The sequence below is a fragment of the Zeus faber genome (genome assembly GCF_960531495.2).
Source record: "Zeus faber genome assembly, chromosome: 15".
Taxonomy (NCBI): Eukaryota; Metazoa; Chordata; class Actinopteri; order Zeiformes; family Zeidae; genus Zeus; species Zeus faber.
The window spans coordinates 30,796,625-30,812,027 of NC_137194.1; the positions used below are offsets into that span (position 1 = coordinate 30,796,625).

The following is a 15,403-nucleotide window of genomic DNA, read 5'->3' on the forward strand; positions in this document are numbered from 1 at the left end:
CATAAGTTTATTCTGTTCCTTGTTTTGCCCTGTTTTGTTTAAGGTTATTCAGTCCCTTGCCGTCTCTATCTCTTTGTCTCTCTCACTGTCCCTCTCTCTCTGTTTCCACTCTGTCCGAGGCCATCGGCTCTCTCTGCCCAGCACTCCCGAGTCTCCGCTGCACTGATTGCCTTTCCCATGCTATGACTTTGGAGTGACACAGGGTGTGTCTGAAGATGAAGAGCCACCTTTCCTTAGGATCCTCGCTACCATCTGGAAGTAGGATCCCAAATTTGCACAGATGATAGCATTTAACAGGTGGAAGTTATATGCCCACCCCATGCCTCCTGTCTCCCCGGCCGAAGCCCAGTCTGTTCCAGTTCCCGAGCTGTCGGCCGCCACTACCAGAGCTCAGCCCGTTCCTGTTCCAGAACTATCATTCGCCCCTGCCAAGGCTCAGGCTGTTCCTGTTCCTGAGCTGTCAGCTGCCCCTGCCAAGGCTCAACCCATTCCTGTTCCAGCCCTTTCTCCCAAGCCTGTCACACCAGTCTTCCGAGCCGAAGCGCAGCCCTTTCTTGTTCCAGAGCCGTCGGCCACCACTGCCGAGGTTCAGTCTGTTCCTGGTCCCGAGTGGTTGGTCGCCCTTGCTAACGTCCAGCCTGTACCCGTCTTTTTGTCCGCTGTATTATGTTTGTCTACAGCCCCTGAACTGCAGCTGTTTTCTGTTTCCCTGGCAACACCGGTGCCCTCGTCTGTTGCCCAGTCGGCTTTCTTCACCGATGTCTGGCCAGACCTCCGGCAGCCACCTTCTCCGCTGACCCCCAGCCTCTTGGCCACCCTTGGATGTGATCCCGTCTATGTTGTCGACCTCCTAAGCAGCGTCGCCTACATGGTCGACCTCCGGGGCAGCCCCGCTCTTCTGTTCCGAGGTCGGGTCAACCTCCCAAGCGGTTCTGCTCACCGGAACAACTCCACCCACCTGCCCTGGTGTGGGTTTCCAGCTCCTGAGCCATCCAACTGAGGTGTTTTTGTTTTGCTCCCTGAAGGTGCAGAGTTTCACTGTACCTATAGATGTAATGACAGTGGCAATGAAGCGAACACCACAACATTACGTCATCTTCATACTCTCAAACTGTTGCCATGTTCACCTATGTGGCCGAGAACTGATGTGTTAATTAGGCATTACCATTGAGTGTACAGAAAGTGGTCTTAAATTGTCACGTGTTAGGATAAATGCAGAATATTCCGTAGAATACGCCGGAGACGCAGACGGCTGTAGTCCGTTCATTACGAACTGTTCCATCCTCTTCGCTCTGCAGCCCCACACCTTCGCTTCCGAGGAAGCCAGGGTGGCGTTAACCGTAAATCACCTGACGGGCTGCGCTCGGCTATGGGGAACGGCCGAGTGGGAACGACGCACACCAGCCTGCTCCTCCTTCCACGCCTTCACCGTCGAGCTCCGCAAGGTGTTCGGGGTGACATCACGAGGTCCCGATGCTGCTGGTGGTCTCCTGGGTCTCAGTCAAGGGTCCCGCTCCGTGGTCGATTACGCGATCGACTTCCACACCCAGGCTCGACTGAGCGAGTGGAACCCGGCAGCCCAGATTGACACGCATCTGATGGGATTAGCAGAGTACGTAAGGGATGAGCTAGTTTCCCACGACCTGCCCACCTCTCTCGATGGCATCATTGAGCTTGCTTCCCGTATCGACCGACGTATCCAGGCCCGGCAGCGAGAGAGGCGTCAGAGGCAAGTGGAGCGCCAGCAACCCATCTTCCAGGTTCCTCCGGGCCGCCAGCTCTTCTGGCCCGTCAACCCACGAGTGAGGCCTCTCCCATGCGGGTTGGCCAGTCTAGCCTCACCCCAGAGGAGGAGAGACGCCGGGTGGGGAACCTTTGCCTCTACTGCGGTCTAGCTGGACACTACATTTACGGGTGTCCGGTAAAAGGGCCGGGCTCGCCAGTGAGGGAGGAGGTCCTGGTGAGCCACACCTCCAAATCCCCCTCCAACCTACGCCCCCTCTGCCAGGCTCGGCTGCTCCTGCCCCAAGGCTCACATTCCCTCGCCATACTTATTGACTCTGGTTCCGATGTTAACATCATCGACGATAACCTAGCACGGCAGCTGGTTGTTGGTCGCGTTCTCCTGCCTTCTCTGGTACCTGCCACTGCCCTGGATGGCCGCCTCCTGGGGACAGTCATCCATCAGACAGTGCCCATCTGCATGCTCCTGTCTGGCAACCACCACGGGACGATACAGTTCTGCATCCTGCACTCACCTCGTCACCCTCTCCTCCTGGGGTTCCCCTGGCTCCGGCATCACAACCCACACCTTGACTGGACCACAGGGGCTATGCTGGGTCCTGCGTGCCATCAGGTCCGACATGTTGGGGGTCCCTGCCGAGTACCTCAACTTCAGGGAGGTCTTCAGCAAGGCCAAGGCGACATCCCTTCCCCCGCACAGGCCGTACGATATCGCCATCGACCTCCAGCCCGGCTCCACCCCCCCCAGAGGCCGCCTGTACTCCCTGTCCGCCCCGGAGAGAGAGGCCATGGACACCTATATTAATGATGCCCTGGCGGCGGGCATCATCCGTCCCTCCTCATCCCAGGCGGGGGCGGGCTTCTTCTTCGTGGAGAAGAAGGACAAGTCGCTTCGCCCCTGTATTGACTATCGCGGTCTCAACGACATTACGGTCAAGAACCGCTATCCCCTGCCCCTCATCTCATCAGCCTTCGAACTCCTGGAGGGAGTCTACTCAGGGACATGCTCAACAAATTTGTCTTTGTGTACCTCGACGACATGCTGATCTTCTCCCGATCCCAAGCTGAGCACGTCCACCACGCCCAGACGGTCCTGCAGCGCCTCCTGGAGAACTCACTCTTTGTGAAGGCGGAGAATTGGGAGTTTCACGTCCCGTCCGTCTCCTTCCTGGGGTACGTCGTAGGGAGGGGGACCATCCAGATGGACTCCACTAAGGTCTCCGCCGTCACCACCCTGCCCGCCCCGGACACCCACAAACAACTCCAGAGCTTCCTCGGTTTTGCCAACTTCTATCGGAGGTTCATCTGAGGCTACAGCACGGTGGCTGCTCCCTCACAGCCCTAACTTCCTCCAAGGTGCCGTTTCGGTGGTCCGCCGCCGACAACGACGCCTTCCTGGCCCTGAAGGCACGGTTCACTTCAGCCCCCATTCTGGTATTGCCTGACCCTGAACGGCAGTTTGTGGTTGAAGTGGACGCCTCTGATGTGGGAGTCGGAGCTGTTCTGTCCCAGAGAACCGCCTCCGACCAGAAGCTTCATCCCTGCGCCTTCTTCTCCAGGCGTTTAACCCCGGCCGAGAGGAACTACGACATCGGGAATAGGGAGCTTCTTGCCGTCAAATTGGCCCTGGAGGATTGGCGACACTGGCTAGAGGGAACCCAGCTGCCGTTCCTGGTGTGGACCGACCACAAGAACCTGGAGTATATCCAGTCCGCCAGGAGACTGAACTCCCGTCAGGCCCGTTGGGCGCTCTTCCTAACAAGGTTCAATTTCTCCCTCTCCTATCGGCCGGGGTCACGCAATATCAAACCTGACGCCCTGTCCCGGCAGTTCCAGGAGGAGGAGGAAGACGCTGCTGACCCTGACACCATTCTACCGTCCTACTGTCTAGTTGCCACACTCACCTGGGAGGTGGAAGAGAAGGTCAGAGCTGCCGCCCAGGACCAACCTGGACCCAGCGCATGTCCGCCCAACCGTCTGTTCATCATGCCTGACCTCCGTCCGAGGTTCTCCAGTGGGCCCACAACTCCCGACTCACCTGCCACCCGGGGATCCAGCGGACGAAGGAGGTCGTCCAGCGTCGCTTCTGGTGGCCCTCCCTGGGTGAGGACGTCCGAGGGTTCGTCAATACCTGCCCCACCTGTAACCAGCACAAACCTTCTCTTCTTGCTCCTGCCGGTCTCCTACACCCACTGCCAGTTCCTCATCGCCCCTGGTCTCACATCTCCGTGGACTTCGTTACCGGTCTGCCACCGTCTAACGGCAACACTACCATCCTGACCGTGGTGGACCGGTTTAGCAAGATGGCTCACTTTGTGCCTCTACCGAAGCTCCCGTCAGCCAAGGGCACCGCCAAGCTATTATTGTACCACGTCGTCCACCTCCATGGCATCCCGGTAGATGTTGTATCCGACCGGGGTCCCCAGTTCACCTCTGTCTTCTGGAGGGAGTTCTGTGCGCTCCTGGGGGCCACCGTCAGCCTCTCTTCAGGGTATCACCCCCAGTCCAACGGCCAAACGGAGCGGAAGAACCAGGAGATGGAGACGGCCCTTCGCTGCATGACATCACAACACCCGTCGTCCTGGTCCGACTAGCTTTTGTGGGTGGAATATGCCCACAACACCCTGACCAGTTCCGCCACCGGCCTGTCCCCCTTCCAGTGCGCCTACGGCTTCCAACCGCCTCTGTTCCCGGCCCTTGAGAAGGAGGCTTCCTGCCCTTCCGTCCAGGCCTTCATTCGCCGCTGCCGCAGGACCTGGACCTGGGCCCGGGCCGCCCTCCTCCGAGCCGCTGGCCGCAACGCCTCTGCCGCCAACAGTCGCCGCTCCAAGGCCCCGGAGTACCAGCCGGGCCATAAGGTCTGGCTCTCCACCCGGGACCTCCCCCTGAAGGTGGACTCTAAGAAGCTGGCTCCTCAGTTCATCGGCCCATTCAAGATCGAGAAGGTCGTCAACCCGGTGGCAGTGCGGCTCAAGCTCCCCAGGTCCATGCGCGTCCATCCCACCTTCCACGTGTCCAAGGTCAAGCCAGTCCGGGAGAGTGCTCTGGTCTCCTTGGCGCCTCCTCCGCCTCCCCCGCCTCCTCCCCGCTTCATTGACGGGGGTCCTGCCTTCTCTGTCCACCGTCTCCTACGTTTCCGCCGGCGTGGGAGAGGCCTGCAGTACCTGGTGGATTGGGAGGGTTACGGCCCGGAGGAGAGGTCCTGGGTCCCTGCAAGGCACATTCTGGACCACACCCTCATCAGGAGGTTCCATCAGCGCCATCCTGACCAGCCCTCCAGACCGGGTCAACCCTCCCGACCGCAGACCCCACCACCTCTCTTGTCTGCGTCCTCCAGCGATGTTTCAGAGGCGGAGGATGTCGACCCTGGGGGTCCCTCCTCCAACGACGACGTGGCCCATTTAGCGGAGGACGAGGAGATGGACGGGGTCTCCGATGAGTACTAATAAAATTTCTGAGAGGAGAGGAGAGGGCTCCATCTTATCTCTTTAGAAACTAACGTTATATTATTGTGCGCTATGTACGATTCATATCCAGGTCAATACACACAACTGTGTGTAAAGCATATAAATGACAAACGTTGCACCAAACTGATAATGTAAAGCACAACGATTATAACAACAAGCACCAGGTAGATGTTAACAATGAAGAAAGCAATGCTGATCATGGATTCAGGATTATCATTTGCCCTATCAGAGCCCTGTAACTGCACGCACGGTACTGGCAAGTGGACAGTCAACAGAAAGCCTGTTATAACCTGAAACTCCCAACACAGAACTGAAAACCACAAGCTGTGGGGGAGTAGTGCGGGCAGGTTGCTTAGCGTTAACAGCTTTCCAGCTACAAGTCGAAACACACAGTAGCATGTGCATCGCTTCCTGGTCCGTAGTCTCGCAAGACTCTGCAACTGGTGGCTGTAATGCGTATTAACTGCCAAAAGCTTCTGAAGACACAGAAGAATTTTAATCATAATAATAATAATAATAATAATAATAATAATAATAATAAACATAGCTGCAGGCAGAAATACACAGGTCCAGTTTAGTCATGTTAGATAGGTATTACAGTTTTCCAGATTCTTTGCAATGTAGCACGAGTTACAATTTTTCGATTTTTAAGACCCACTCAGAGACGAACCATAGATTTATGTGGCATTGGTTCATGATTCATGTGTACTCAATGTTATTCAATGTTCTTCATTTTCGGTGAGTTTGTAAAGTTTGGACGACAACACATATGAAACGTTCCCCTTGTTGTATTGGCTTTCATCTGCCAATAATCGTACAGGGTTATTCCCTTCTACTAGTACTACAGACAAAATGTCATCAAAGTGCTGGTGTAATGCTACCTGTACAATATCAACTGGTTGGAAACATGTGTCCATATACATGCCATGTTATTTATCAGTGTCTCATCAATATTTTTATCTTCTGAACTTAAATCTTGTCATGTATTCTCAAATACACCAACACCCACTTTCGGCTATTTTTCGGCACCTGGAACAATGACAAAAGACAAACTTTGTAATTACTTTTCATAACAATAATAATACATTAAAAAAATATATATATAAATATAAGTAAATTTAAGTTTTAATTAGTAATTTATTGTGATTTTTCTGTTAAACCTACAATTGGAAATTTCAGTTTAATAGGTTACTTGTCTATATTGTAATGCAGACAAAATGTATGGAACTTTAACATTAATTTGGTATTAGAATTATTTTGGAAGAACCTTTCAATTCTTAACACTTTCTGTCTTTTCATTTAAATCTGCTAAGGTTAGCTGTAGGAAACGTTTTTTTTTTTCTTTACTTTAAACCAAACCTTGTCATTGATATAACTTACGTTGTTGTATGTAAGTACATGTGCAGTCTCATTGATGGTAGGTGACGTTGAGTCTCGTGTGCGTCAAATATGACGTAGTTACACAGATTTATGTATTTACGGAGGTATAGTAGTTGTAGTTGAACTTATGTCATTTTAGTGGTGACTTTTTCCATTAAATAACATTTGAATTACATTTTCGATAAGTTTTGTTTTCATAAAATAGGGCTTGATGATATGGCCAAAAATGTTATCAGAAGGGTTTTTATATTGATCGATGTCGATGATCATAATAATAATCATAATAATAATGCTCAATTTACAGTTTTAGGTGTATTCTCATGGCTTTTCCTGAAACCCTGAATAAATAAAATAAAATAAATGTAAACTAAAAAGAGAAATAAATAATATATAAATGTATCAGGCTGCAGATGTTCCTCTATTATCCCATTCAAATTTATGTTTTTTGTTATTAATATTCAAACTTATTACAAATTTTAATGCTAAAATGTAGTAGTTGGGGCTTACACAGTTTTGCAGCTCCAATCAGAGCGATTTTTTCTCCAAACAAAGCAAATAAAAACTCGAGGTGTATTTAATTTACTCCCTTTCTAGCTGCAGCGGAGCAGATTGCAGATCTTATTGAAAAAATCTGATTATTTCTCAGATTATTTCTCCCTAATGTGCATTCACTGTGCAACAAACTGGATTGATTCGCTAACATAAGCCTATTCATAATTTATTGTTAATTATTTATTTATTTTAAAAAAATACAAAATTGATTGGCAATTTCGGAATTCAAATAGTTTATTTTTTTGAAAATTCAAATTCTATTAGAATTTCTTTACTGCAACCCTTAAATATATATTATAGATATCATCGTCATCTGAGAAAGGTTCTAAACGTTGTCGAATCTGCGCTCTGTGATTAGGCGGGGACATTTGGAGCAGACCGAGGTACTCTTTATGACCGTGTCAGACCAGACGTCACTGGAAATCGCTGATTCTTTCTTTAATGACGACCTGACGCACGAGACAATGTGATGTGACAAGTGTGACGTAGAAGGCACCGCGCTAGTGGCAGCCTGTTGCAGTAGCTCCGGTCAACGTCTTATGTTTTTTGTATTTTGGATGCCACCAGCCATGCATTAGTCGACCAGTCCTCCAGAATGGAACGGAGCATCTGTTGTGCCGCCTTGTTGTAGGGGTGGCGGGACTTGAGTCTGTGTGGAGGCACTGATTTAACGGTTGTGTCATGCAGGATATGCCAGCTGTGTGTCTGGGCTATCCTGGCAAGGTTGATGGTAGCAGCCTCTCGTCGAAGTCCGGCAGGACCAATTCCTGAAAGGACTGGCAGGTAGGACACAGGGCTGGGCTTCAGGCAGCCGATTATTGTCCGGAGACAGTTGTAGTCAACCTTTTTGACATGTGGGCTCCTACACCAGGCTGGGGCACAGTATTCAGCTGCAGAGAAGACCAGGGCTTGTGTAGAAATCCGGAGTGTCTTGGCGGAGGCCCCCCAGCTTGTAACAGCAAGACATCGGATAAACGAGGCCCTTGACGTCACCTTGGCCCTCACATCTTCTAGGTGTTGCTTGAAGGTAAGTGTCCTATCCAGGCATACACCGAGGTACTTGGGGCTTGCTGGAACTCCAGACGCTTATTATCCCCAAACACATCCAGTTCCTTCTTTGCTTCCCTGTTGTTAAGGTGGTATGCTGCCGACCCCGTCTTCCCAGTACTGAGCTGCAGGCTAGGTAGGTAGCCAAGATGCCCATGTCCTGGTTGAGACCCTCTTCCATCGCCTTCCATGTAGGTTGACGCAGCATGGTGGCCAGGTCATCTGCGTAACCATATTTCCTAGATGTTATATCTGGAAGGTCATGGATGTAGATGTTGAAAAGCATCTGTGAATGGACAAAACCCTGAGGACCCCCGTTTCTCAATCTTCTGAGCCTACTACTCTGAACATTGTTGGTCTGTAGGATGAAGCTGCGGTTCGACAGTATCTCCATGATGAAGTTCACCATATGCCTATCTGGGATTGTCCTCAGTAGCTTCAGATGGAGTCTGCGGTGCCAGACGGTGTCATATGCAGCTGTTAGGTCCAGTAGCAGTAGACAACACTGCACACCTCCTACACAATCTCCTGGTCAGACAACAGAGTGTCTTCAGCCAGAGGCTCCTTCAGCTCCACTGCAATAAGGACAGTTGCAGGAGGTCATTCCTGACCACCACAATAGCCACCAACAATGACTCCCCCCTGTGCCAGGAGAGGAAACTACTCCTCTGAATGGCAATGCACAAGGCACATTTTTACTTCACATTTAACTTCCACTTTCAAGCTAAATTTGGGTAAATTCTATTTTATTCTATTTATTTCTATTATTAATATTTATATTTTATTTATTTTGTTCTTTTATCTGTATTAAAATACACGTTGATCAAAAACAACGTGTTAATTATGTGTGTTTTGTCATGTATGTCATTGCTGCTGCAACACTGGAATTTCCCTTTGGGGATTAATAAAGTGCCTTTATCTTATCTTATCTTATCTTATCTTATCTTATCTTTAATCGCTCTCCTATTGCGGGAGCCACACTGGACTCAGGTTGGGAGGAGGGCGAGTTCAAGTTCAAGTTGGCGTTTGAGGAAAACCCGCCGCATCAGCTCCGGGAGGAGTCAGAGTCCCCGCTGCGCGCTGCTGACCAGAGAGTGGAGGAAGCACCGGCGCTCATGCGATTGGCTGTTCATGTCACATATTTCTTTCCCTGCTGTACGATTGGCTGTTTGTGTTGTGTCTTTGTAGGTAGAGGAAAACGGACTCTGTATCAAACTGTATCGAAAATAAATGTCATGAATTTATTATCACTATCGTGGAAGAATTACAGGAAACATCGAACCAGCGAGTCTACACCACACACTGGACACACTCCGAATGGACATTCTTAATCGGATTCTGTACGTTTATAGTAAATAGTATGACGACGTCATAAAGCGTCTGTGGCAGTTTCGCCTACCACGTGTCACCCAAGTGGCGTTTTCAGGGACCTCCGGCACAGAGACACAGACAACGGGGTTTCAGACAACCAGTTTATTGTAGAGAGTGGGCTAGGTGGAATAAGCCCAGCAGCAGATGGACACTGGTCATGAAAAGGGCTCCTATCCTGAGTGTGTGTTGGGATGGGGGTTTTACCTGATGCTCGTTAGACCAAACAACGAGCAACAGGTATGCAGCCACACTGATCCTGGGCCCAAATTACCTAGACTAGTTGTTCAGTTTTTCACGGATATCTGCTCCGTGTCTGGATCCATTTGGATGAAAAACCATAAGATGCTTGTGACATACTGGTTTAAACAACGCCTACGTATTCATAGCTTATGTCATTCTTGTGTTCCAGATACTTTTAGCTGGGTTGGACATTTTTCGGCATGAAATGCATTGGACCGCATCCGTGATATTGATCAAATTTGGTCTGTTTTTGGCTAATTTCTGCTCTGTATGTGGATCAATTTGGATGAAACTTCAACCACAAAGTGTTTGTGACGTACCGGTTCAAACAAGACATAACCCTGTTCGTAGGTTCTGCTGTTCTTCTGTTCCAGATAGTTTTAGATTAAACAATTCTGAGAATTTTCCTAGAACAATGACAATAGTGTTTATTAAGTATTATTAGGACCCCTAAGAATAACCCCTAATAAGTGCGAGGGCCACTGCGCATAGTACGTACACGCACAAAACCATTTCTTCACCCCTGCTGCTACAGCTCCATCCTAGGGTAAATACTGGATGGGTTAGTCATCACATTCACACAATGTATCTTTTGTTGTCATTATTACATTTCTGCTATCTTATCATTTCTGCATTTTCTTTAAAATGTTGCTTTGTTCATTTGATTGATGTTTCATATGCGTTATATAACCAATGAATCATCATGTTCTTCCTTATATTTCCATATTATTGTGTGTGTCTGTGTGTGTGTGTGTGTGTGTGTGTGTCATTTTACCTGGTTGAGAGTGTTTGATTGATATTCGATTGATTTTTTGATCTCTTTGGTATTTTTGTAAATTAAGACATTCTATTTGGATTCAACCCCTTGTTTGATGCGGCATTGTGTTCCTACTTTGTAGGATTCGTAAGAAACAAAATCTGCGAGTCCATGATGAGTTTCATGTTCTCAGAACAAATCGGAAAAATAGTATCCTGAAAATTGAAAGTAATCACACAAAGACGTCAACCATTTTCCGGTTTCATTGAATTGTAACCTATTAGAAAACTTGGATACGAAAAAACATTAATCCACAGAAAGTCATTACCACGTCAAGTCGAGTCCACCCCAACTGTATGAATGAATGATGCGTTTCATGTACTTGGAACGCATCGGCAAACTAGTGCCCATGAAAATGTAATACCTCACAGAAAGACGTCAACACTTTTCAGATTTTATGGAACTGTAAACCATCGGAAAATGTAATCCACAGAAAGGCGTGACCACTAAAATTACGTTGCTAGGTCATTGTTGCCACATACAGCATTAACGGTCAAAGTTATGTAAATATGTCATTATTGCCCCTCACAACAACAAACATCACCTGTCCATCACTGTGGCTGCAGCTCTATTTCCACAGACAACACAGTGAGTTATAACAATGTCAAGGTTTGGTTTACAGGCAACATGTAACCATAACATGTATTTAGATTATTTGTTATTTAAAATAATAGTTAGTTCCCGGTGCCCCGTGAGAGGACCTCCAATGGCCCGCTGTGTCCAACCCCATGACCCTCATGGGAGTCTCCGGGACCCCGGCCCTGCCCAACGGCCTGGAGGGGGCCGGCCGGGGCTCTGCATCACTCTTTGGTGCCCTGGGACACTGTCTCCCCTTCCCGTGCTGTCCCCTCTCTGTCCCTTAACCTCCCAGGGTGGCGCTGCCACGTACCCACAGACAGCTGCTCAAACGCCTAGGCAGGGGTGCTGCCGCTGCAGGTGACCTGTCCACGTTCGGCGGGACTGCCTCATAATGGAGATCAGACAGGCTGTTCTCTGACGATGGTCCAGCAACGCCTTGTTCGACCCGGGGCTTTGTTGGAGGCATCACGGGTGGAGAGTCAGTGTGTCTATTCACACGTATCCAGTGGTGCGGCTTGAAATTTGTTACCAGGTGAAAAAGCACAAGTGTGAACAGGTGAACAGTTTTCATGTTTATTCATCCACCAAATGTTGGTTCTGGACTAGGCTTGGATGGTCAATCGACTCCATCGATCAAATCAATCAATCGAATGACTATCAAATATATATTTTTTGTACTGTTTCTATCGCTATGTCAGAAATCAGTGGAATAACTGCTTGATAGCAATATTTTACACCTGCACGTAAGAACAAGTGTAAACAAACATGGAGGGGAATTACTCATGGGATGGATTATTACAACATTTGCCCATCTGCTACCACGCCACAACAACATAAGGTGAGGGTGAATTAAGGTTTACATCTTCAATTTTGCAAATAAGTTGGAGTTTTATATATATGTCCTTATTTCTCCTGTGAAATGCCTTCCTCCGCCGCGCCACATCACAAAGAGGCTTTACCATGTGTTTTTATTTTTTAATATGAACAATTTATTAATTGAATATACAGAAAATATGCTGTATCACCATATACAGTATATCGTTATCGTTATTGAGATATGAAATTACCTATATCGGGATAGAGATTTTGGCCATATCGTACAAACCTAATGTTCATTGTATTCTTGATGTTTTCCCTCTCATAGTATATGTGGTTTTATGTGTTTTTCTAACCATTATTGTGAAGTGTGTAGTGTACTGAAGTAACTACGACAACAGAAATGGAAGGTGACAACGAATTTGCTGCATTACATTACGTTCTATGCGCGCTCACCCCCCGATCGCTGGGGAGCGTGACTGGACGATTAAAATTGCCCAAGCCTAGTCTGGACAAATAGGAGTCTACTGTATTTACTTGAAGTGAAATACAGCACATCTAACTTTTTAGAAAGTGCATAGAAATAGCTCTAAGAGTTTTAACAAATTATATGGAAAAAATAACATGCCTTCGTATTACTTAAGCATATACAATTGGGCCACAACCACAGGCCATCCCACTCTCTGTATCAGCAAGGTTACACTCTACACTACAACGTAGGACAAAATATAGGCCAGTAGAAGAAGAAACTGGTCCAATCCAAGACACCTCCGAGACAAGCTGAGATGCTCAGATGCATTGCGATTTAACGCTGAACTTTCATAACATCTCTGCCGAATAAGGTCAACATCAACTGTGAATCAGCCCCACCAGGTAAAAATAGCAGCTGCAAGACTATGAATATGAATGGGTACTGGAGGCAGAGGAGCGGGAGATTGAAAGATAGCGCAGACCGCGCAGACTACGGAGGGCAGCACTGAGTGGTTGGATGCTTTCTGGCGTGGCTGAAATCAGTAGGGTCTGACTGGGCTTACATAAAAGGGACACGGGAAGATGGCGGCATGAGCCAGAGGGGAGGTGTAACGCTCGATCCAGAGGGACTGAACAGGGAGGGAGGAGAGATGACAGCAGGCAGGGACCGGCAGAAACAGACGTATCATACGAAAAGACCCTACAACCGAGAGACAGAAGTCACGTGACCTTCTGCAACGCGACTTGAAGTGAAGACGCGATTAAGCGCCAGAAGGAAATCAAGCCCATTTCACTTTCTCTGTCACTGAGATTGTTTTGTACATATGCGTGCAAAAAAGTGCGTCAGTTCACAAAGTGAAATGTAATTGTGCAAATCCTTAAGTTATTCTACAATTATGTTGCGCTAGGGTAACGGTCATTAACACACACACACACACACACACACACACACACACACACACACACACACAAACGATTATAGATTATTTCATTATGGGTGAGAAGTACCCTGAAAAAAAAAACAATGTCTCTTAAAATATCTTCTTTTGTTTGCAAGATCTGGCACAAAATGGCAGCCTTGTTGTCAATTTTTTAGATAATACCACTTTTCTGTCAAAATCGAGTATTTGATGTGATGATTAGGAGCTTCATTTGATGACCCTTCAAATAAAGGCTGACATTTCCCATCACCAATAACGTACGTTATAACTTCATTGATCATTTATAAAGTCAGAATTCAATTCATAAATGTTAAGCTATGCATAGATCTGTTGCTTCATTAACATGCTGATGTAAATATCCATGGGAAATTGGTTGTCGTTCTGATTTTGAAAATTGTTTATAATATTATGATAATATTATATGAAGGGGTTGGCATAATTATAGTGTTTTCAATATATTAGTGTACATAAATGTAATGTACTGTGATTTTTTTTTGGCACTTTTCAGCCTGCATGCTATACTGTATTCAATGCAACTAACGAACATTAGCTCCTGTGGAATTAGAGGAACTACATCTTCCAGCATCCCAAAGGCGTTTTACACGTTTTTAGACACGTCTATAAAATAAAAACATCCAAACTCGTTCTTAGTTGCTTTAAATGCATCTATATTCAGAGCTGTTCGCGGGGTATAACCTTCTAGCAATCCCACACATAATCAAAAAGTAGCCCACAGAACTGAGAAAAAATAACATGAAAAATCTGCAACTGGGGCCTTCGTGAGCTCCATCCGATCTATGCTGGAGAAAGATGTTCAACCTTCAATACGTGGGAATAATCTAAACATTCGAGGAAAAGGTTTAAAAGTGACATCGAAATTTCAGGAATATATTTTTGTCGATAAAGGAAATATGCCTGTAGATAAAGCCATTGAGTCGGGCTGACTCGTGTCCTAATGTCCCAAGCCATTAAAAAAAAAACAAATAAATAAATATAATTCCACCCTGGAATCCATACAGGCCATTAGAAGCACCATCCCTATGCAAGCTCTTGTCTGCCCAAGCATCCAGAACATCGTTTCACTCCGCCCCTACTCTCTCTCTCTCTCCCTCTTCACTCAGCCACAGAGCTCCGAGATATGGAACAAGGCGGTACTAAATAAAAAAAAGAGAATAATGCATCGAACAATTGTGCAAAAATGCCGTGTTTCTGCCGTTGCCCACGCATATAGAAAAACTAAAACCCAAAACTCTCTCCTACCTTCGACGGCGCACACCGTTGGCAGTATCCATAGGAAACGTAGGAAACATAGCAAATCCATATCCATTATTATTCCGGACATTTGACTGGAGACTCCAATGCGATCAAAAATATCTTCTTTACCAATGAAGTGCAATTCAAAACAGAACGCAGAGCTGAGCCGAGCTGAGTTTGGGCCAAACCAAAATGTATTAATTCCGGGGTGGAAGAGACCACAGCACTGAGCTGCACTCCTTTTTATTGAGTTGTCATTCATTCAATCAAAGTGCAAGGGAAGCGGAGTTTAACAAAAGTTGGGGAAATAACAGGCATTTACATGACATGAAATCCATGTAGGCCTATTTTAAAAAAGAAAAACCCACCACAAATACATCAATTGATTTGTCTGAACTTACTGATATTCCAACTACTATTAAGACGTTCGACTTTTACACCACTACGTTGAAAAGCAAATATCTTTACTTTTTATTATCCTACATTTCTATCACAGTCATACAATTTTTCTTTTATGTATTTGTATCAATGTACATTCTTTAAATTTCTTATTTCTATCTATCAAAAGCAAGACAAATCAGGATATGCTGAGCGCGAGTAGTACTTTATGCCGTATTATGAGAGATTATAGTATTAAGACTGAATATGACTGTAGTATTACTGTAGACTAAAAGTAGTATGAAGTACTTTTACTTTTATTAGTTTAAGTACTAAGAGTAAGAGCT

The 15,403-nt window shown here is 46.8% G+C and overlaps 1 protein-coding gene across 1 annotated transcript in view; it reads right to left on the reverse strand.

Annotated features, from left to right (window-relative positions):
- The window catches only part of ephb2a (eph receptor B2a), a gene marked incomplete at both ends in the record, with an annotated part of 141,791 nt that extends 127,046 nt beyond the window's left edge, over positions 1-14,745 (reverse strand). The window contains one exon of the mRNA XM_080015371.1: positions 14,685-14,745. Within this exon, the coding sequence (XP_079871497.1) occupies positions 14,685-14,745 (61 nt within the window). The remainder of the gene's footprint in view (positions 1-14,684) is intronic.
- Positions 14,746-15,403: the final 658 nt, after the last annotated feature.